The sequence below is a fragment of the Chelon labrosus genome (assembly GCF_963514085.1).
Source record: "Chelon labrosus genome assembly, chromosome: 7".
Classification (NCBI taxonomy): Eukaryota; Metazoa; Chordata; class Actinopteri; order Mugiliformes; family Mugilidae; genus Chelon; species Chelon labrosus.
The window spans coordinates 9,948,207-9,973,316 of NC_140343.1; the positions used below are offsets into that span (position 1 = coordinate 9,948,207).

Sequence of the window (25,110 nt, forward strand, 5' to 3'; positions counted from 1 at the left end):
TGTTTATGTGGATTGTATTTCATAGGTCATAAACACAAATAATGTTTGAAGAACAAAAAACGTGGCTTTCTTTCTTTTTGGCAGTAAGTTATGCTACTTTAACACTTAAATTTAGTCTAGGAAGTCGGATTTATGTAGAAACACAGAAAGCAGTAATATAACTCGAAAATAAAACTAAATTATCTTTCAAAAAGCTTCAAAAGATTTTCCAGGGAGAACTGTGCAATATTTGGGGGGGGGGGATCTGGATTTTTATACTTTTTCCTTGTCATAATGTTCAACAAATTATATAAGAAATGAAAATATATGATGTCAGAAAAGATAATGCACTTGTATAAACTGTTCTTGGCATATTAGTATAATGTAAAACAGGCCATAAATCTGGCCACTATCATTGACAGTATATATCCTGTAAAAAAAAAAAAACAGTCTGTCAGTAGCCAATGGTAACAAGATGACAGCAGCCAATAGCCTGGCACCACATCTCTTCAGTGATTCAATGGTCATGTGACTTCAACTCGAAATGCGGAGTTTACAGAATTTGATGTAGATCATTCAATCAATCTGAGAAACAAAGACAATAAAATAAGAATAAAAAATTAAGCTCTAGTATTTATAAAAATAAAAAAGTAATAAGAACATTGTTCCATAAGTACTGACTGTGATATCTTGTAACTTCTCAGGACACAACAACAACAAAACATTTTTAAACTGTATAGCTAAAGAATTTTAAATTTGCATTTTCAAGTTTAAGTAAAAACTAAAACAATCCATTTTAATATTTTATTAGATTAATTGAAATAATAGGACTTTATTGTTATGGATATCGTGGTTCCTGCTCAAATAAATCAAAACTGGTCACTTATTTCATTCCATTTTAACTTATTTCATCTTTTATGAACGGTGCATCAAACTGAACCAGCACCATTCAAATTCAAGATGAATGGCGTGCTCGATTCCTTTTGAGTTTGATTTGGGTGCTCTTCGGTCCAAGGTTGAACATCTAAGAGGCAGTGTAGAGAAGGAATTCTCTGATAGCCGAGGCACTCCAACCAGCACCATATTATGGTACCAACAGGCGGCGCCTTTAAACTGTGTTCGACGTTAACGGGAAATGACTTGGTCCCACCCGGACCCATTCAAAGGACGGACATATGGACCGGAAGTGTCGCCGTCGCTTTTCCGCTATGCTCACGATTGAATATCTGTAGAGCGCCTTTCTACTGTTTCTCCATCATGTCTGCTAAATTGAACGCTTTAAACAGTGATTCTTACATTGACATTAGTCAATATAGAGACCAGCATTTTAAGGTAAGTGGCAGAAAATCTCAATGGACGCTATTAGAGCGAGCAATTTAACGTCAAGGGGACGGTTTATCTTGTTAGCCAACAACTAGCACGCGTTAGCAAACAATAAGATCGGTAGCTCGTGCTTTGGGATACATTTGACTTTAAAATTGTAGAAATTTCAATGTGTTTTCGTTGACTTCGCACCAATATTGAAGAAATTCTCTCACTATGTGAACTTTATAATGCACAGCTTATACTACGTTACGAGTTCGTCGCCTTTTCAACAATGCTGCTTTCTGAAGTGGAAGGGATTTCATTTAAAGTTAATAACGATAGTTATACATTGTCTGAAATAGGGGTCTTTTTAGAGTCTTTCTCTGAGATCTGTCCCCATGATCCACTTCCTGGTCTAGTATTTTGTTTTTTACAAACAAAATAAAAGATTTGTGAATCTTAAAAACCTGTCGAAGCTTTAACCAGGATGCTTAAGGCTTTTTCACAACAATAAATGGGAACATTTGGACTTGGGTACTTTTCATATTTGTCATATAAGTTTCTCTTAACTTTCCCCTCAACTCATCAATCAGAAACTGTGAACTGGAAGCAGTGCTTGAACTTGCCACACAAGTCGCTTCTGTGTTTACTTCTTTACTACCTCATTTGACCTTTGGCAGTTTTTGAAATAGTGCTCTTGTCTTGTTTTACGGTCCTACCATACTGAGAGTCTCCACCCATAATTTAATTGTAAAATGCATAAAGTGTGTTATGTTTTCATTTAGAGTTTCAATGTTGCCTGTGTTTTCAGGGTAACCGCTATGAACAGGAGAAGCTGCTGAAACAAAGCAACACTCTGTATGTGGGGAACCTGTCCTTCTACACCACTGAGGAGCAGGTAACTGATACTGAGTATATAAGTAAAAACTCTACACAAACTGTTGTTTCATTCTTTGAAAAGAAGAAACTGGATACGAGTGGTTTACGCTGAAATGCAGGTGTTTAAGGTCGACTATTATAATAATTTCCAGGATGCTATTCTAATGCTTAACAGATGTTCCCCTATATCTTATTGTTTATATTTCTTATGTCTGTTAACACCGTGGAGTAACTGCATATTTTTTGTGACCAATGAACAGGTACATGAGCTGTTTTCTAAGAGCGGAGACGTGAAGCGCATCGTCATCGGCCTGGACAAAGTCAAGAAGACTGCCTGCGGCTTCTGCTTTGTAGAGTATCCTTTATTAGATAATAGACCATATTACAGTTAGTTCCTTCACCAGCACGCACAGCAAATGCACATTGATACAGAGTCAACATCTGCCTGTCTGGTTAGTAACTGGAATGACGTATGTCACCATTATAGCATGAAGTGTGCTTTTTAGGCCTTAACCCGATCTGCATTAGATACTACACACGTGCAGATGCCGAACATGCCATGCGCTTCGTTAACGGCACGCGGCTGGACGACCGTATCATCAGAACAGACTGGGACGCCGGCTTTAAAGAGGGACGACAGTATGGCCGCGGCAAATCTGGAGGACAGGTCAGTGTGCTTTGAGTCGTTTTATGAGTGAGTCATTATCAGATTAAGATTAAATTGTTTTGCAACCGGCTAAAAAAAAAAAAGCAATAGAGGTGAAATCGTCCCAATATTTTGGATAGATAGGACTAATTGATAAAAGCTTGCACCTTTTATGTTCATCCTTTACTTCTGGTGGTATAATATATTTGAAAACACATCAGTCAGATGGTGTAGTCAGTCTCTCCTAGAATAAACATGATGAATTCTGCTGGACCTTGTGTGTTTAAAACTTGAGTTTAAATGAACTGTGTTGTTCATCAGAAATACATCTCCCAACTGATCGGAAATGGAACTAGGCTAATGAATATACTTGGCCTGTCTGTCACCTGCTATTAACTTAATGCAGCGTTCAGGGTCGGTGTAGGTAGCTGCTAATGAAGATTGTTTGTTCAGGTTTTGTTTTTAATACTAAAAGAAATAAAAAACCCGATCCAGCATTGTTGCCGCTACAGTCTTATTGACCAGCTTCATAATCAAAGTGATGATTCAGTTTCCTTTTGGTTGTTTTATTGGATAGTGTCTTTAATATCTCACAGCCTGCGTGTATTTTATTCTGCCCTGTCAAAGATACAGTTCAGTGGAAAACAATCAATGCTGGAGTCCAAAAATGCCAGTGTATGCTTATAAGACCAAATCAAAGACACGATTCTTAAAACAGAAGCCAGATGGCCTGCAGGCGTCCATGATAAGACTGTAGCAGATTTAACTGGTCAAGTGCTAATCCGTAGCCCTTTATTTGATTTGAATCTTGCGTTACCAGGAGGTTCGAGGTCTCCTGCCTTCCCACTTTATCATTATTTCTCAAGAACGTTTGGATTTTCTGCACTGCAGCTTTTTGAAAAACAATAAAAAACACAGCGTACTATGACATTTGAAAAACGACATACACTAAAATGACATTCAAAAAAAAATCAATACGCTGTAGCACGACATTTTAATACACCGGTATGGTATTTACAACTTACGAAATAAATTATGCATGATTAACCGTGGCCTTTGGAGAGGTGGCATTAATGCAGTAATGGATTAGGAAAAAGAAAAATGTATATTGTGCTCTTAACAAATGCAAGATACGTAATTTTGTCGTGGTGCACTATGATCTCTGGCAGAGCGGAAATATCATTGTGTGCGGTGAAGGCGGAGAAGTTTGCTTTAAAAAACACTCAGCAGGTTGTAACTATGAAAAGACCATAGATTTATTGAGAGATCTACGCAGATCGGTAAAACAATGTATGTAACTTTAATTTATTCAAAGTGAAAAGGTCTGCTTAAACCGCTATTGGACTTCATAAGAATTGTTGATAAGTTGTTGTGGTTGCCACGGTCTCTCAGCTTTTCTGTGTTGTCGACTCTAATTGATTTCTGATGTGGACACGGCACATTGTACAAACTAGTTATGTTCAAGCAAATCCCTCTGCTGGCTTTTGCGTCTTTAAACCACTTGTTATGACACCTGAGCCAGCTCCAGAGGCTGAATGAAGACGAGCGAGTCACTTTGTCATTCAGTTCAGTTTTACAGTAAACAGCATGCGTCGTTTGGTTTCTACAAATGAAAGTAGAGACTTTCCTTATGCAGCACCCTCTAAAGAAAAGGTGCTACTTGAACGTGAGCTTGCCCAAAGTTAAAGAATATAGTATAAAAATATGTTTTTAACGGAAGGGATTAAAATGTAAATGTAATCAGTAAATGAATGTGTGGGTTTAAACATATTAGAAGTTTGTAAGTTAACTAACTTCATGCGTCAGTTTCTAACGTAGTTTGCAGATCTTAATGGAACACTTCTCTTAATGTTTGTGTGCATTTTGTTTCCGTTCCTTGTGTAGGTGAGAGATGAGTACAGGCAGGACTACGACCCTGCCAGAGGCGGCTACGGTAAGCTGGCTCAGCATCGACCAACAGAGGCCCGCAATAGTTTTTAGACTGACCCCAGCTTAGACCCTGCCAGGATTAATCCTCCAACGACGTCACAACTACCAGACATTGTCCAACTGTAACCACAAAACTGTCATAAGCAGGCCTACACGGACTACCGGGCTCCAGGAACTATCGGCTGTTATTTATTTTTGGGAGGCTCTGTCTCTGCCGTATCTACGATCAGTCTACAGGGTAACACAGACACAAAACCCCAAAGCTATTTTGTGATAGAAATACCATCAATTGTCCTTCAGACTGAAAACGCTCTGTGAAATTGTAGAGACAAGATGAGTTTTTCGTGTCGGGTTCAAACCTTAACAATGAGGTAATGGCAAAGAAAACGTGCCGTTACCTCCATGATTTCCATGAAACATTGTGTCCCAAATTGTGCATACCTTTTTTTAAATAAAGTGTTTTTCGACGCGTGAAATCATTATTAATTATGGTTAATGTCTAAGTGTCTCTGCAAATGTTTAGGGGACAGTAACATTACCTGCATTTGTCTTTACGGGTTGGTTATATTTTTCTGATCATAGCCCCACTTCTAATTCCTGCCATCCAGGCAATAGACTATATTCTTGATCAGAAGCAGATTTGGAAAATGAACACAAGATGGCAGAAGAGGAAGTGGAGTTCCTTTGGAATAACTGGGGAGAGAAAAGACAGTGAAGCAGCAGTCGAGCAATTTCCATTCAAACTCTTAAGTTCTCAGTGTGATGAGGGGAAAAAAAAGCCTCCACTTGACTTTGGAGCCAGTTATCTGAAGAGGAAAGAGTCAGCCGGCGAAATTCAGCCAAGTACTTGCACCCACAGCAAGTCGTTCTCCTTTTGTTCTTGTTGATCAACTGGCCTTTTAACTGGGTGTTTATCTTCTTGAGCAATTATGCCCAATAAGAGGTACTTCTTCTTCTTCTCCGAGTGGCATTTATGCAGTCGCCAGAGCGCATAAATTTTGTGAAGAATAATTTTACTGAATAAAATCAGAAATTGTGTTTTAGTAAATGCATGCCTCCACCACTGTGAGACATGACCACCTTAAAACTAAAGAGACAAGTCTAAATATTGAACTAAAAGCTACAGCTAAGTGATTTGCACAGCTAGCTAATGGGCTAGTTAGCTAAAATAAACAGGCTGAAAGTTTAAATGAACTTAAACTAACAAGTACTTTCAATAATTAGCTTAAAGTAATGGATAAAAACAGTTGAGCCAATTAGATGGGGAAAAAAAACAGTTACAGCAGGTGAAACAGAGATAAAAGTAAGGAATAAAGCATTGAAATAATTAGCTAAGACATCTAACTGTTGAAATGATTGGCTAAAAGTAACAGAAAATGGAATGAACTAGCTTAAAGTAACCGAAACAGTTGAAATAAATTGTAAAAAGTAAACACTTCTAACAATTAAAACAATGAATAAATGGTTGAAATAAAATTAATTGAGTTGCAATAATTACCTTAAAGGGATATGTTACCACACGTTGCATACGGGAACTAGCTGTATGCAACGTGCGACCCTCTCGAGGACAAGTTGTTACAGAATATAAATAATAAATAATAATGTTGCTTAACATCCTTTTTTGAAATCTATGGAAATTAGCAAGTCTGAGGTGTTATTAATGGGCTCTATGGATACCAAAAGGTGCTCAGGACCTTTCACTGCACAATGTTGTGTCTTCACGATTAAGAAAGTCAGGCCTCAGCTGCTATAAGGGTGGTAAAAGGATTTAATTCTGTCCTCAATACCATAGAGAACCTATCCACGATCCATAAGAGCTCTATGCGTCTGAATGCTGTGTATTTTGCGGGAGCCTGAGGATTTATCCATTTCCACGCTTCTCCGGCAAAGAGGTGAGGCTCATTGATTCGCCTCAAATGTGCCCCTCATGATACGGTTCTTGCACATTTCCAACGTTAGCCGCTATCAGTCAGGTTCAAAAAGTCAAGTTCAAACGGGTTCAAGTGAGTATTAGACAGCACCAAGGCCAGGCCCAGAATTAATGAGACATTATGCTAATGACAGGGCTGTTTGGAAACATGGAAGGAAAGACCACAAAATCCCCGTCTTTGTCTCACTAAGAAAAATCACTACCAAGACAGCCTGTCACTGGCTGGTTACAGATGATGTGGTTAGATAATGATCCACAGTTACAATGAAGAGCAGCAGCTCTCAATGTCAACCTTTAATGTGGGAGATAAGGTGGTCATTAATTTGGGATGAAGGCTGCTTCTTGGATAAGGACACTAACACATCAGCTCACTCATGTCAAGACGCTCAGCCTTACTTCACCGCTATCCACATATTTTGCTATACATTCATTATACACCGATCAGCCACAACATTAGGACGGGAGACTTGAATAACCTTGACCATCTTGTGACAATACATTGTTCTGCTGGGAAACTTTTGGACCTGACATTCGTGTGGATGTTACTTGCACATGTACCACCCACCTAGGCCAGACCAGGCACCCCCACACCATACACAAGGTGTTGACCAGACCAAATTCACTAGATCCCAAACTGATCAAGTATCTATGGGATGCACTGGAACAAGCCTGATCCACAGAGGCCCCTCCCCTCGACCCATTGTGTTGCCAAACTCCACAGGACACCCTTAGATGACCCATGTCCATTCTCTGATGAGTCACAACTGTTTTGGAGACACAAGGGAGACCTACACAATATTAGCTAGGTGGTCATAATGTTATGTCTGATCGGTGTATATATTATCCAGATTTGAGAGAAGACTGAACATTTAAATGTATAGCACACTGATATTTTCTGAATAGTGTTCCCTAAAACGTTGTGGCAACATCTGTTATTGTTCCACAGTGACAATCAGCCTTTTCCACAGAGGACATGTTGACTTGTCAAAGCTAGAGAAGCACAGGTGAAACTAATTCAGTCAGCGATGGTTCCGCTCCATTAAATGTCCCAGTACGCAAAGACCGAGCCAGCACGGACAAGCAATTGCACCTGTCCTTTTCCTGCTCTGATAAGCCAAGATGTTAGTTGTTACAAAGGTCTACTGTACGTCCAAGTGTACACAGCCACGGGTGTGGCTTTCTGGGTTGGGTTTTCTGCAACACATCTTCGGTATGAACTTGGACGCTGACTGTGAGCCAGATCTTGTTGCCCAACTGTTATCTGCAACCTCATTGTGCTCTTGTGGCTGGAAGCAAACGCCTAGAATCCAGACTCATCAAAAGATAGCCGAGGCAATTTGGTATTTGTTGAATCACATGCCAACGTTGACACCTTTCTCCAAAGATTTTAAGGATAATTAGATAGTTCTTTGGAGTTTTTCTTTGGTCATAGAGTGTGCGATCAAAATGCTATATTGCATTTACTACAACAACCATATCTGCTACATCAGTTCTTCTGGGTCTGTGCAGCAGTTCATCAGGAAAATTAGGCTGAATTCATTAATTTATTCACTTCCTGAACAAAATTAGAGAAGACATTTTTCGTAAAACGGTTTAAAGATGACGTTTTATTATCATTCCCAGTACTGAGCCACAATTCACCTCTCGAACGCTCACCTGCTTGTATCCTCACTGTTGTTTCACCCAGAAAGGAGACAATGATTGTGTTAGACTCTCTCTAACAGAGTCCACTAATAAATTAATTCCACAGTTAGAAAAGAAAATTGAACGCATAATTAGCCTTTTGGGGGAATGTAAATTAGCAGGAAGGAGTGAGCCACCGAAAAGAAGTTTGCGAGAGTATGTAAAGCAGGTGAGAGATTCTGCAGAGAGACGACCGGAAACTAAATTGGATGACAAGTTTGGAAATGTACTCAGGTTAAATAGTGTTTGTTTAATCATGAGCCAGTATTGACTTATGTTTTAACATAATTTCAATTCAAAAGGTCAAAATCCTGTAATATTTGACTAAAAAAGTCAGTTTTAAAATACTTTCTCATGACGTTGACTCACTGTGACTTCTCCTGGTGGTTGGGAGATAAAAACATGAACATGAAATGAAAGTAAATGCACCTAAACCGATGTGCTGTTAGGACATTGCATATTTAATTCTCGGGTCACATATGGCCAAATACGTATGTCACATTTCTGCAGTGTCAGAAGAAACATTAACCTCCTCCTTATCAGCTGCATTTCAAATACAACAGTGACTAAACAGGCAGATTAGCTGGTATTGTGGAGGATCTCATTACAGCAAAGTAATCCACTCCTCCATGGCTTGTTTGGAAACACATTGAGCAGCTGCTGGGTGTCCACAAAGAAGCCGAATTAGCACATGGTAGCTTGATATTTTGTGGTCGCGGGAGAAGCATTCGAGGGAAAGGAGGTGCTTTATCTGGCTGGACGCTTTACGTTCATCCTTAGCGTGAGCATTAGGGTTGGTGTTGATTCAGACAGAGCAGCGCTGCGTGCTGAGGAGCCGGTGAAAAGGCCCTGACAGGTAGCTGCTCCGCATCGAGCCTCAGAAAGCCCTTTGTCCTTCCGCAGAGATGCTGTTGTATTGTGTTTCATCATCTGCGGTTTCATTAAATCTGTTTCATCTGTCATCCGATACACCGCGAAGCAGTGATGCAGTAAAAAAGTATGATGTCAAAAAAAGAGAGAAAAGAATTATGACGTATAAAATATCTACCCGGCTTTAGAGACGGGGAGGACAACTTTTATTTGTTGTGTTACGGAAATTAAAAACGTTTGACCTCCGACTGGTCAAGTGTCCCGTTGCATTTCCTCTTGAGCTACATTTATTTTCTCTTTTTCTCTCAGCGGGTTCGTGTGATAGATCAGTCCCTCCATCTGTCAGCAGGTGATTGACTCAGATTAGAAAGGTATCTGCTGGAACGGACAGGTGCTGCGTGGAGAAAACAACACAGACGGAGGGGTGGGGTAGGAGGCCAGGGAAAGAAAGGAATTACATTTATGAGGGTTTGCGAGAAGATTGATTTTATTTCATTTAATGCCTTTATTTCATTTAATAGGTCCCGACCTTCAAATTAATGAAGCTGACTACATTGCCGCAGCGGTACTTTGTAGCAGCGGGTCTTAGTAGCCTGCTGCTGTTGCTGTGTCTTTCAAGGCCTCTGTTCTCACACTGCACATTTATATGCAATTTATTGCAATAATCCCAGCAGGTCTATCAATCAAACAAGTATAGTAATGATGTTTGGGTCAATTGGTTCTTTATTTCTGAAAAAAAGTAGATGGTAGAAAGCTGATCTTGTTCACTAACAAGCATCAAGTCTACCAGCACAAAAGCTAGCTAATAAAAGACTGAAGCTGAAGCTAAGTGCCAAGCAATGCAGTGTAAACCTCTTTCGCTAGTCTTTTTAACTGTCAAAAGTCAAGTAAAGAGCAAGACATCAACAAATAATCTGTTCTAAAATTAGTTGCACACCAACATCCGTTCACAAGTCACAATAAGTACATTTCAGTCTGTGAGACGGTGACTCAGATTAAGCTTTGTCAAATCTTAGTCAATGATTTGACATAATACTTCATATAATTCCTAATGTTTGACTCAGTGTAGACCTGAGGCATACATTATCACTATTCTTCTTAATATGCTCTTGGTCTTTTGCATGCCACCAAAACAGCTCTGACCCACTAAGGCAGGGATCTGTAGTATCTGGCACCAAGACATCTTTGGTGCAAGTCTGGAGCACTGCAAATCAGACTGGTTCCAGCACATCTCCCAATACCTCACCTGTTGGTTCACGCTCTGTCCCTTCTTGGACCACTTTATACTGACAGTCACCCCATGAGCCTCATCGTTCCAGTAAAGCTCCGACCCCGTTGTCTGGCCTCAGTGATTTGTCGTAGTTTCTCAAGTCTTTACACCCATTTCACTTGTACCCACTGCGTCGAGTGATGTGCTGTTGTCACGAGGTAATGAATGTTATTTTCTTCATCTGTGAATGGTCGTAATGGTTTGGACTTGACAGTCTTTCATTACAGTTACATTACATGTATCATGGTGGACATTAATTGACCAGTCGACTAGGATCTGACAAAAATACCATATCGAGTTGGACTGTTTAAATTGATGGATATGTGTTTTTGAAGCTTTACTTCATCTAGGGGCAAACACTCAGGACATCGCCGCCTCTGCTGCGTCGGTTTGGACCAGGGCTCTTTCGTCCTGTCACCATTTATTTAGGCAAATTGCTAAACTCTGAGTTGAGTTTAATGGTTAATGATTTACTTACAAAAGCTTTCTGTTAATGTCCAAAAGACACAAAGTAGAAATAATAAATAAAACAAATGTGGTTCAGGGCATTTGTTAGTCTGTTGCTTTGCTCCCCAAAGAGAAAACGGCAGCAACCACAGAGCAAACCTTGACTGGTGTTAACATGCCGGGTGATAATTAAGGACTGACAAGTTCCCTAATGCAGGGACACTTTCATGTGAATGTAATTCTCACAAAAAAAAAAAATGATTGTCTGTTTGGACAGCATCTCTAACTCTTCACTATCCTTTTCCACACCTTGTTCCGACTGAGAGACCCTGTCTGTCATATCTGCTGGACCGGTGATGCTCGCGGGTCGTCACAGCTCGGAGATCTCTCGGCGGGAAGCGCTGGCCCTAATATCACGCTCCACAACACTCTCAGTACCCCCGCAGCCTTCTGGGGGGAGCTTCACCTCATCCTTGGTGCTCAAACAGTGCAGAAATACATGTGTTCCTCTTGCTCACTCACTAAAGATCAATGTCAGCTGAGTGAAACACTTACTGAAAGGAAATTTGAACTCTCGGATGCCTCCAGGTTTTCTAGCGACACTCTTGCGCTGTCGAGCTTGAGGTAAAAAAATAAATAAATCAAAATAAAAAATCTGCCCCGGTACTTCTTCTTTGATGTGGCGTCTTTAAACATGGTGCTCCAAGTGTAATGTACGTCCAAGTGTAACTGTCACGCTTGAGCTACTCTTGCCAGAACCACAGAGCACCTGGTCCCTTTAGTAATCATGTTAAGGCTAATTAAACGCAGTTATAATTACAGAAGAAATTTTCAGTCTGTTTCAATTTCGCAACAGTCCATTTCCCGGCTCTGATCGATTTGCTTTCTTCCTCCCAGCGGCCCTGCCGAATGTTTTTGAAAACCAAAAGCATACAGATATCTCCCAGATACAAAAAGCAGGTAAACACTGCTCATGACCCTTGTCTCTCACCTTCTGAGCAAACACCTGCAAACCATCCATCACTTATGAATAGAGAGATCACTGGAACACAGAGGGATTTTATTTATTTATTTAGTTTTTTTTTTATTTTGCCAGAAATTGAATTTTACAGTACATCTCAATTGGGATTCTTTGGACGGATGGGTGGACGGTGCAGTATGCCAATTTCGTTTCACCACCTTTCACTTTATGACTGAGCTCAACTGAATCATAAAATTTTCACATGTACTTCTGGTGCTTCCTCTCGACATGCACACGTCGTACTTGCTAACATGTAAGGCACATACGGGTTGGTCTCTGATTCCTACAGAATCAAGAGAATGTAACATCATCTTACCAAGTCTGTCATTAAATTGGATTGTCCACTTAAATACACTGAGATTTATTTATGAATTTTAGTAGATATGTTGCTGTGAACTGTTAAGAATGTATATCTTAGTAGTGTGCGGACAAGTCTGTTATATATGGAGTGGAGGGCAACGGTCATTTGCTCAAACACCAAAAAAGGAATGTCTTGTAAGGAACCTCTTATTGTATGATTATTTTAAAGGCACAGTTCTCATCATACATCAATCAGCCACTACATTAAAACCACTGACAGGAGATATAAATAACGTTGACCATCTTGTGACAATACAATGTTCTGCTGGGAAACTTTTGGACCTGGCATTCGTGTGGATGTTACACCCCATAGCAATGACACTCCTTGATGGCAGCAACCATCCCCAGCAGGATGCAGCCTGACACAGACACACACACACAAATGGTTTACTGTAGGAACAACTCAAAAAAACATGAAGAACAGCACAAGGTGTTGACCTGGCCTCCAAATTCATTAGATCCCAGACTGATCAAGTATCTATGAGATGATCCACAGAGGCCCCTCCCCTCAACCCATACAACCCAAATGCCCCCATTAACAACATTTCCAGACACCACAGGACACCCTCAGAAGGCCCATGTCTATCTCTGATGAGTCACAACTGTTTTGGAGGCACAAGGTAGGCCTACACAATATTAGGATGGTCATAATGTTATGCCTGATCAGTGTCTTTTCTCCACAGGAAATTAATTTGAGGAGTGAAATAAGCATATATTCATTATCCTAAATCCCATGAAAAAGCCCCTTTTATCTGGATTTATCTCAGGTATTTATTATCTGGTGGGACATCTTTGTGCCCACAGGAGGTAGCAAATTAAAAGCAAAAACACCATCTGGAGAAAACTGAGCTCACCACCAACAATAGAATCTCTTCATCATTCCCACATCCCCCACGATCTGTAGCTCAAGCGTGGATTCGATAGATTCAGTAAGACTTGATCAGTCGGTGGGATGTTACCTCTCAGCAGGCTGGGGCCCTATTCATTGTCCCCTCAGGTTAGCCGGTGATGTCCAGGCCGAGCTGCAGCTGACAAATGAGCAAGGAGCCTGCCGAGCCAATGTCATCCACTGGTTCATGTCAAAGCCCGTCAGACGCCATCTGCTCAGGATGTGAGACCTATATTTATCCTACCTTGAGATGTCTGACTGGGCATCTGTATTTCTGTCAGCTTGTGTAGGCATGTTTGTGTGTCAACCTAAATTACCCGCTGTCTTTTCTTAGCCTCCCTCCTAAATAATGTGCCACTTGAGGTGAATTCTTACATTATCCTCTCACTTTGAGGGCTGAGAGCAACCTTCATATAAATTGAATTTCCAAAAAACAGTACATTTTCAGAATCTCACTTGAGATATATAAGCTGGTTTTGGCTAAGCTATTTATTTATTTGGCCAGCTGCTAGCTTTAGCTACATGGCTAGCCTACAGACACAGTCTCATTGGCATTACAGTAGCGGTAGGGGAAATAAATGGTAATTTAATTCGTTTTTTAGGGGAATTAAATGAGAAGTTATGCTCTATATTAGGTATACTATTCAAAAAAGCATAAAGCAAAACAAAATTTCCTTCAATATGTTTAACAAAAACAAAGGCGACTGAACTTGTTTGAGGTTTTTTAACCTCAACATAACATTATGACCACCTTCCTAATATTGTGTAGGTCTCCCTTGTGCCTCCAAAACAGTTGTGACTCATCAGAGAATGGACATGGGCCTTCTGAGGGTGTCCTGTGGTGTCTGGCAACAGGATGTTGTTAGTAGGGGCCTTTGGGTCCTATGGGTTGAGGAGAGGGGCCTCTGTGGATCATCCCACAGATACTTGATCAGTTTGGGATCTAGTGAATTTGGAGGCCAGGTCAACACCTTGTGCTGTTTTTCATGTTTTTTTCGAGTTGTTTCTAAATCGTTTTTGTGTGTGTGCCTGTGTCAGGCTGATCGGTGTAATTGTGTTGCATGTTTTTTGGCTAAATACTGTGTTGGTTGTCTGACTGTATTCATAATTATAAATGATTTAAATATTTTTTAATGTAGTAGGTCTAGATAGATGCGTGGCAAAACAAAATCATCTGCAATTGGTTTCTAGCATAGACTGTTTTTAAAGATGGCAGCTCCCAAAATCTGTTGATCGCCCCCTGGTGGCCGGTTGCAGCATAAGTCTTAAACTCTTACCACTCCATTGTTAGCAGACTGTACATGATGTTTGTTGTTATTTGTCTGGTATAGGTATCTTTTCCAAGTGTTCACGGTGTTTGCACTATTAAACAAACCTTTTTTTTTTGTAAACACCGTGATGGCAACAGCTAATTACTGACACGTGAGACGTACAAATCCTTCTGTCCATTGTGTTCATTCTTTGTCGAGCAGAATCACAGCTTTCCAGCAACGCGCAGATTAATCTCCTTTAAATAACCTCTTTAATTACGTAGGTGAAATGAACTTCTATTATTATTTGTAATTACAGTTTCCCTTTGAATTTCTAATGCCTAAAAATGATTTGAATATGTTTTGAACCTGAGTGAAAGTAGGATATCATCTTACTTTGGTTAAATGGACGCTGTGTCAGAAGCAACCTGCATACAGTATAAGACAAACACTTCATACCAGCATGAACGGAAGGAAAGCTGTTCCTGAAACCTCATATCAGTGGCGTTGACCGTCTCTGGAGGGGGGAGATGTAAGTGTTTGGCTGACACGCAGCACCAGTCACTTCACATAGAAGGCAATCTCAGAGCTGTAGTTCCTGTTTGTGTTTTGGGATTATTTTATTTTATATTTTCTTACATTTTACATTTTTTGAAGGGGCGGGCTTCTTGTCAGACAATGAATGCGATTACCTTAGACAGAGATGATGATGTCAGTCACACAGAGTCTGGCTGACAGGCCTCAAATTAACCCAATAGTGTTTCTGTCAGTCAGCCTCGGGAGGCATGTCTCCTGATCCAAAACAATGAGCTTTAATGAATTGTAAAGAAAGCTGATTACGACTTCAGGAGAGAGCAGTGCTTGTCAGAAAGAAAGGTGTTGTTTCTAGACCTGTAATATTTGAATATCTCAAGGATGGGCCAGAGGAAACATTGATAACACACCGATAGCCCCTTTTTCAGACTGTTGTTTTCTCTCCTCTTGTCTGACCTTGTTTTATAAATCTAGTCTCATAAGTAACACCTTGAGGCTGTGTTTGTTTTCATTACAAGGGTGACTGGACAGAGACGAGAAACAGCTCCACCGACAAAACCTTCACAGAATATTATACTATGGCCCAGCGCCACCTCAAACTTGAATTATTGGACTTCAATAATATAATGGTAATAAACAACTGCTACTTAGCCGTAGGTGTGGATCGGGTACCTGCATGTCAGCAGTGTAACTCTTTTCTCCACCCGGTGCGTGATGGGATGGGCTCCATGTGACCCTGAAGAGGAATAAGTAGGTTTGGAAAATGAATGAATAATTCAACTAAGGCTATGGTGTGGTTCTTTTAGGAGCGATGGAGCCACTGAATTGTTTTTCCAACCAAATGACCTGCCAAAAGCATCCAGCAGCAGATGTTGCGGATAAAAAGTTAGAGGAAGGGAGTGTTGATCACTCGGCTGCCCCATTTGGTTTGCAAAATAAATATGTGGAAGAAACGGGGACAGGCGACTGCAGAGTGGCTTAAGAAGAACAGCTGCAAAGTGAAACGAAGGATTCCATTTAGCAGCAAATTAAAGCGTCATATCAGGAGTAGTAGCTGGATCGGCTAAAACGTATGCTAAACTTTACTCCTTCATCGCCTGACGCTGCCAAATAATGTGCTGGAGTGGAGTGTGAGCACCCCGAGAAAATTGAAAGGTGTTGATTATTTGATTGCCATCTTCATATTAAGATAGCTTCATTTATACGGAGAGTCTTTGCTGAGCACACACACACACACAGAAACACTCTTTCCCAGAAGAAGTTACATACAATTACAGCTGGGAGCAGTCCGGCACAGCTACACACTCTCTCTGTTTGCCCCCGAGGCAGTCCAATTATGTTGACAGGCGCAGTCACCATTATAAGCTCCGATATGAAATTTCATCATCTCATATCAGCTGAACTCGACCATAAAGGACACTGAGGGGAAATAACCTCCGTTTTCTATCAATATTCAGACGGTGAATCGGCCGCCAACGTCACTGTTGAGGCTCCCCGAGTTAAATGTTCTGCGTTCATAAATATTCCACTCTGTCTAATTCCATATCAAAATATGTGAAATGTAAATGAGCCAGCTAAAATTACACAGGCGCTAAAACCAGAGCTAATAGCCGTGAATGAAGTTGATTCTCTGACCCATCCAGCCAACTCCAACCACTTATTCATACTTTTAATTAAATGTTTCCGTGAGTCATACTTTTAGCGAGCGCCATTTATTCATTAGTTTTAGACAATTACAAGTATTTTATGTAAATACACTGTACTTTTCTGTGCCGTTGCATTTATTCACTGCAAATACGTAGGTTACTGTTTCCACCAACTATTCATTATTTTTCCAATAACTCTGTGTTTATTATTACAACGATGACTCCTGCCCCGAATGTATCAGCGCAGGAAACAGAAATAGACATCGTCACGTTGAACTGAACAATTGAACACAAAGACTTCTCCTCAAGCTACAAATTTTGAGCAACAGCATTTACATACAGCTACATCCATCCACGTGTTTGGATCAGCAATGAGTACAGACCAGTCAATATAAACCCATGTTCCATGGAGTACAGCTGGCCAATGCCTGAATCTTTTGGGTGATTTTATTCTAGTTACAAACTGCCCAGGCCGTTCTTATAGCCACACTTAGTCAAATAGGTTTTCCAGGAGGCTTGAGCAGCCAGTTAGCTAGCGATCAAATGCACTGAAAAACCGCCACGCTTTTCACAGAGAGGTACCTACAGTCAGGAACATGCCTGATGTCAATAACAGAGATCACTTTGCAAGAGAGATCAGCAAAACTAGCCCATCTGTTGGAGATCACTGTGGACCTGCTACCACAGTAATGTCCAAGACGTTTGGATGGATCATCGGCTTCAGTTCGTCATGTATGTTTTTCATTCAAGTGCAGCGGCACTAGGGTTGGTAATGTGCAGCGTATCACAACACTAAATGCTCAACCGCTGCATTTATGATACTTCAAGAGCAATCACAAATTGCACTGAGCTCTCTTGCAAAGCAGCAAAATGATCTCTGTTATTGACATCAGACATGTTCCTGACTGTAGGTCCATCTCTGTGAAAAGCGTGGCGGTTTCTTTCAGAGGTGCCCGATCCAATGCATTTGATCGCTAGCTAACTGGCTGCTCAAGCCTCCTAGAAAACCTGTTTGACTAAGTGTGAATGGCTACAAGAACGGCCTGGGCAATTTGCAACTAGAATGAAATCACCCACAAGATTCAGGCATTGGCCCGCAGTTCTCCACGGAACATGGCTTTATGTTGATTGGACTATACTCAGAGGCATGAGGACAAAATGCCTACAGTCACACTCACCGACAGGTAGCCAACTACTATTTACACTATCACACTATCTACACTTTCTGTTTGTCACCCATTTGCCCCAAGACATAAACCTCACATGTACAATTGTTTATTTTAAACATTTATTCATGCATTTCTGCGACAATTCCAGCCATTTATCCATTTTATGTAGCTATAGTTGTACTATTTATCATCCCTTTTAGGCACTTCAACTATTTGTTTGCACTTTGCATTATTTACTTTTAGTTGTTTTTAACATTTCAACTATATATCCAACATTTTTAGCAAACTACAGCTGTTCATTTATTACTTTCAGTCCACTGTTTGCTCATTGGATTTCATTATTTGCACGCCTATGCAAGCTATTATTATTTATCTATTTCATCCATTTTTGTTTAATTATATTGGGTAGAAATAATAAAAAAGAAGTTATAATAGGAGTAAATATACAAATGAAGAGCTTGATGCCCAGAGGGGAGCTGACATTAGTGGTCTGAAATCCAATGCTAGCTTTGACTGTATTCATTCATGACAAACAAAAGAGAGGAAGACGTGTTGTGGTGCAGGAAATCTTTGTCTGTGTGTGTTTGTGTGTGTATGTGTGGGTGGGTGAGGCAGCATGAGCGAGGCTAACTATGTGAGCATGCATCTGTTTACATATTAATGGGCGAAAAAGATTTCAATATCAAAGTGAAGCGGATGTCTGGATAAATGAGGCAATTATTTTCACAGATTCCACTGAGACTCATTTGCATTATATGCTAACTAGGGCTAACAGCAGGTAAGAAAGGGAATGAATTCCAGCAGTCGATGCTATCTGACCCAGCAACTTAATTCTTCCCCCTTGATATACATATTGAGATAAATACAGAGGAGCATTATATATATATAAAAGCACAAGACACATAGAGTATTAAGTTGGAGATAAGCAGCTGCAGTGTTCAGAACTGTACATCAACAATGGATTAAATATCTATTTACACCGATAAAAGGGTCACATAGTAGCATAATTAGTAGCAGTGTGATTGTTTTGCCTCACTCTTGCTGCTCTCATTTTGGGAGCTGCAGATATTCGTTCATTCATTCATTCATCTTCTGTAACTACTTGTCTTCTGAAGGGTCATGGGGGGGCTGGAGGCTATCCCAGCTGTCATTGGGTGAGGTACACCCTGGACAGGTCACCAGTCTACCGCAGGGCTAACACAGAGAGACAGACAACCATTCACACTCACACCTACGGACAATTTGGAATCACCAGTTAACCTAACGAGCATGTATTTGGACGGCGGGATGAAGCCAGAGTACCCGGAGAGAACCCATGCAGACACAGGGAGACAGAGGCCAGACGGAAAGGCCCCAGTCGGCCGAATATTTATTGAACGTTGTGGAAAAGTTTTTAGGTAGTGCACCAGGAGGTGGTGGAGACCCAAAAAAGAGCAAAACCTAGTGAGCGCTTAAATTTCTTTCATCAGGCTGCATCAAGTGTTTGCTGCTCACCAGACAGTTTTAAGACTGTGACACGATAAGCCAACAGTCAGCCGTTTTCTGTGTCTCTCACACAGATGCCACTTGCCTCTCACGCTGGCACAGTGCATACAGTGTGTGCCTCCTGGATGTTGACTCTAGTCTTAGTGGTTTGAACTTTTTCTTCCAAACACAAGGGACATGTGGTGACGCCACAGTCGGCCTTGATTGCCGGGAGTTCTTTGATGTAATTCTGGTATGTCTGAGAGCATGGTAAGAGCAGGTCTAAACGTCTATACGTTGTCTTGAAAGGAAGACAGCTAGCGCCTTTACCGTCTCTGAAGGTTCTTTGAGTGTCTTTTCATTTCTCAAGCTTGTCTTAATTTATTTCTTCTTTTCATTCAGTTTGTTTTCTATTCCTTGCCAGCTTCCTGACTATCACTCCGTCTCCGTCCTGATCTCTGACCTCTTTGAAAAAGCCGAGCAAATTTCTGCTTTGACATCTGACGAATCGTCGGCATCTTGATTCACTCTCTTTGTTCAATGAGATAAATTAATCTGCCCAACAAATGGGCAACAGACTGCACGGCCTTGTTAAACAGGGATTCATTTAACGTTCGACAGCAGTAATAGAAAATGGTCTTGCTCAGTCGGTAGCAGCACTGAGTTTCATAATATTAACTGTTGCACTTCTTGAGTTATCACTGGAGCTCAATACTAATCCAGGAAGCCTTCTCTTCTTTGCCTTCGCTGAGGTTTGACTCTCCCTCTAGAGCAGCTCTGCTTCCGAGAGTTTTAGCATAACTCAAACGCCAATCTGCAGGACAGAAACCTGTACAAACGAGTTCATTTACACAGACAGATTTGATATGAGCCCAGCATTACTTACTGTCTCTGCACCTTTAGATCAAGCTGCAGCCTGCTTCCTCCTGTCCCCAGGAGTACGCTCTGCACTCAGCCTGCAGGGAGAGAAGCAAACAAGCCAAGCATGCAGACAATTGACTCTTTTAAAACAGGACTGAAAGTTTTAGGTTCGCTGCCTTTAATTTTAATTGCACTAGTTTTTATTTCTTTCATCGCAGGTCTTCTCGGAGTTTCCTCTGTTTTAATGGAAAGCGCATTTAAAAATCAAATTTATGCAGAACACGTTCATTACGACAAAGCCGAGAGGTGACAATAGGTAGAACGGCGGTAAAACACGTTTGCGTTCAAAGCTGAAAGGGTGTTATTTTCATGGTAATATTCAAAAGACATGTCTGAGAGCGAACAAGTCAACCAGCTGAGAGGAAACAATGCATTTTTACAATCAGCGAGAAATTACTTTTCTCACACCTCCAGTGGAAAAATGGTTTCACATTCTGCGCGATCGTAAGGCCATTTCATCCGATCTCTCAGATATGGCAACAAATAATCAAGACAGCAAATAGCATCAATCCAATTTTCAATTTTCCTTTCGCAGGAGGAGACGTCGGTGATGGCAACATTATGTTCCCATCGTTGGCACAATGTCCTAGAGAGGGAGGTTCACTTTGCATTTTCAGAAGAATTTTTTTTCCACCCCTTAAGTGTTTTGTAAGGAAGGAAAAAGCAAAATCCTAGAGGGACCAACGCTGGTAGTTAAAGTAAAAGAGAAAGAGAAAGGCAGAAAGGAAGGAAACAATACTTTTAATGACCAAACTAGCTTTGAATCTCTGTTTTAAAGTTTTAGTGTTTGAAAGACACACACACAGATACATCAGCTGAGATTTCTTTTTCAGTTGTTCAACTTGCTGGTCACAGGCATCTTATCTACAATAATGTGATCAATAGATGACGTTACTGGCTCACTCACTCATGACAAGCTTGCTTCGGGTTCTTGCACTTACCTCGGAGAACATCCAGTGCTTCAAGCCTGCGTGCTGGACTCTCCTTGATCTGTCAGTGAGTGCTGCAGTGGAGCAGCTATAAGGGTGCACAGATCCTAATACTTGAAAGTTCAGTAGAGTTCCAGACATGGTACATAACATATGCATGCTGTACAAACTTCCTGGCACTACATAAAAAGAAGCAGTGGACTCTATAAGTTCCTGCTTTCTGAATAATTCTCAGTAATTCAAGATGTGCTTGTGGGGATTTATAAGTGCCCCTTTTTGTAAAATGTCCATCTGAAGCCCAACAACTTGCTCGGGTGTTGTAGACTTACACTAAGGCACCTTTTTTTATTATTATTCTTGTCTCAGATAAGCCAGTATGAAATAATCCAATCAAGTCATTACTCTGTGTGTGGTGCATCGTGTGCACCTAGAAATCACATTTATATTCTGCTAATTTGCAAGAGCAAATATGTTTTGAAGGAAACAAGCCGCATATTGGACAGTGTTTTCTATCAAAATAATGAGGAAATGTTGTCAGTTAATGAATCTGGTAAGTATCCAAATACAGAAGCCACCGGTGCAATGTTCATTAACAACATGTCTGATTAGTCTTCCACCAAAATATTCAAACTTGCAGTCCAGTATTTGCTCATAGCGATTGCAACATTATTATCAATCCGTTTTATTATGATTACCAGTGAGTACTGGCAGTAATTGGTTAAAGTCAGAGAAAGCTTGGGTTTAGCTGTATACAGAAAAAGTCCAAATTGCACTTGTTGGCTAATCACAAATGGTTTTCAAGATAAAAACTGTAAACTCTGGTGTGAGTGGTGTTGAAATTATTCTGATTCTGGGTTCCATCTGTTTACACTGATGCTAAGAAAATATTGTAATGTCCCCAAAATATGTGATTCTGCCCACTGTGGAGCTTCGAATCTGGCTGAAACACAGCAGAATGAAACTTGTTTTTTTTTCACAACCCTGAATTTGTTCAATAGAAGAAGATGACAATGGTTGACCCACATTTGCAATGGTGCTACTCTGATCTATTCTGGCTTTGTTCATCTAATTTTTATAGCTAGCTATTTTTGCTACGTCCGTGTTGCTCGTCACAAAACCTGACGGTGAGCCAACATGGAACAAACATGCTTGGAAAGAATGGATTTAGTCCAACTAGAGAGAAACGACTGACTCAAGTGTCCACGTGGTCATTAGTATGATAATTGGTTATATTCTTAGTGAAAGGATTAATTAACGTTTATGCCGCTCCTCTCAATCGGGTCAATTTAGTCCGAATTGGCTCCAGTTCACTGATCAGCCACAACATTAAACCCACTGGAGAAGTGAATAACATTGACCATCTTGTGACAATACAATGTTCTGCTGGGAAACTTTTGGACCTGGTGTTTGTGTAGATGTTACCTAGACATGTAGCACCCACCTAGACCAGACCAGGCACCCCCACCCCATAGCAATGGCACTCCTTGATGGCAGCAACCATCCCCAGCAGGATGCAGCCTGACACAGGCACACACACAAAAACGGTTTAGGAACAATTCAAGAAACATGAAAAACAGTACAAGGTGCTGACCTGGCCTCCAAATTCACTAGATCCCAAACTGATCAAGTATCTGTGGGATGATCCACAGAGGCCCCTCCCCTCAACTCATAGGACCCAAAGGCCCCCACTAACAACATTATGTTACCAGACACCACAGGACACCCTCAAAAGGCCTATGTCCATTCTCTGATGAATCACAACTATGTTGGAGGCACAAGGGAGGACACAGGTCATAATGTTATGCCTGATCGGTGTAAATATCACACTTTTCTCTGAACCTCATCCGGCAAATTTAACGGTTTGATTCTGCAGAGCAATTGGGAAAATAGTTTAATTTGCCATAAACTTTCTAGGGGACAGGGTTGCGTGGTGTTTCTCCAGTATTATTATGTTATTGCAAACAGCTTGTTACCACGGAGAGAAAGAGCAAAGTGATATGGTGGATGCTATAAACTTGTTTCTATAACAATAAAAACTGTGGCTATTAGCCAGGTTTTTATTTATAGCGCACACCTTCTGTGGATGGCTGCAACTTGCTCCTTTTTCTATTTGCAGACAGCAGGCCTTGCCATTACATACTCCACTGATTCCTCTGTGTGCTACCAGTTGGTCGGGCACCGAGAGGTAACAGTTGCTCTGCGTATGTGTGTGTGTGTGTAAACCGCTGTCACTCCCACACTGCGTCCTCCCTCTCGGTTGATATTACCTGCTGTTTCTCGCCGCAGTTCCTCATCTCACGTATCACTTCAGAGTCACTGTTCTTCGCTGCCCCTCCTTCACAGCGTACGAGCAGGTGCCTCCTCTCATTTGTGCTGCCGGCTATCATTCCTTACCCTGCATGCTTTGTTGAATATAATCACGCAGCAGCTTCATCAGTGTTGGCAGTACACTGCATCAGAGGGGAAATGAACTAGGCGCCGTGCAGCTCATTCTGGCTCAGCACTGAAGTCTTGTTAGTGTTCATTTGAGGGGTACAGCGGAGCAGGAAAAGGAGCCATGCAGAGTGGATCCATGCCAAAATAAGCCTCTTTGCACCTGTATAATCATGCATATGCAAATGATATGTAAATCTCTTTACTTTGCCCACATTATGTGTTTTTCTTAGGTGAGGTGAAACTAAGAGTCCCTAATGCTTCTGAATGAAAACGCCGCCACGTTACCGGAACATGTGTCATTATAAAGAGTTTGGTTGTCCGTGATGTTGCCTTTAAAGTTTGTTTGTTTAAAACAACGTCCAGAAAAGTCATAATGTGAGTCATCTGTGCAGCTTCACCTCCTGCACAGTGAAATAATCTACACTTAGGTGCTCCTCGGGCACAGTAACATAGCACTTGTATACCACCTTAAAGCCTTTCTAGAAGGGACACTTCAGGAACCAAGTAGAGTCCATTGTAACATAATCTTTTCAAAGCAGCATTTACGCTATGAACTGTACGGCCGGTGGTGGAGCGGGGATGAAGAACGATGCTGACGACATCGATTGACTTGATACTGAATTGACAAAAGACATCAGTAAACTGTGATTGGTTTACTAACCAGTCCACTGGTGCGATGAATTGCAAGTAGGAAGATAGTGAGATAGACTTCCTGATTGGGCCGACTGCTCCAGCTTTCCCACTGACAAGACACACTCCATTTCCTTGCAGGTTTGTTATTTAAGGCATCCCGCAGGTTCTGGTAGTTGCTCTAGGTTCAGTTGCAGTTGTATTACTTTTCCATTGCACTGCATAGCCGAGGCCTTTGTTAGAGGCAGCACAATATGCTGGATGGATTCACCGCAGGGGAAAGTTGAGAAAGGCTACAGATATCGTCAGTGAGAACAAGCCAAACTCCAGGGCTGCAGAATGAAGCCAACGCAGAGGTGCATAAGACTGTAGTTCCTCAAATGGACCCTTGAAGCTGGCTCCAGAAGTGAGTCAACCCCGTAGACCTCCAGGTCAAAATGTCCAACTTTACAACAGCAGTAAACAAAGATATGCTTTCCCTACTGTGGCAAAGAAGAAAAAGTGGAAAAAGTCCAACCTCCAGGTAAATTATCCGGACCATAAAATGTTAGGTAGAGGGTTTTAAGTTGTTGTCGTAACTAACTGGTTCATACAGAAGCACGATCTTCTGTAACAGGAGCTTCTTATAAGATGCTGCTCAGATGTTCATTGCTGAAGTTTGGTGTTGATCATTTCAGCTGCCGTTTGTTGGACGCAGCGCATACTACAACAACAAACAATTCACTTTGGAGGATTTATCATGGAGATAAAATGCAGATTTAGAATTAGGTTCAGTTTTATTATCAGAGTACAAAGAGGGAGCCAATGAAATACAGTTAGCATCTAACCAGAAGTGCAAAGAAAGTAATTACAGAAAGTGCAGGTATGTACAAAGGTGAGAGCTAAGTGCTGCTTTGTCCTGCAGTATCTACACAGTTGGAGAA

The 25,110-nt window shown here is 41.0% G+C and overlaps 1 protein-coding gene across 1 annotated transcript; it reads left to right on the plus strand.

Annotated features, from left to right (window-relative positions):
* Positions 1–969: 969 nt before the first annotated feature.
* Positions 970–5,217, plus strand: ncbp2 (nuclear cap binding protein subunit 2). The gene is made up of 5 exons (XM_084547700.1): positions 970–1,311; positions 2,096–2,182; positions 2,424–2,518; positions 2,692–2,830; positions 4,694–5,217. The coding sequence occupies exons 1-5, from the start codon at positions 1,066–1,068 to the stop codon at positions 4,787–4,789; spliced, it is 663 nt and encodes a 220-aa protein (XP_084403826.1). The 5' UTR covers positions 970–1,065; the 3' UTR covers positions 4,790–5,217.
* The last annotated feature ends 19,893 nt before the right edge of the window (positions 5,218–25,110 follow it).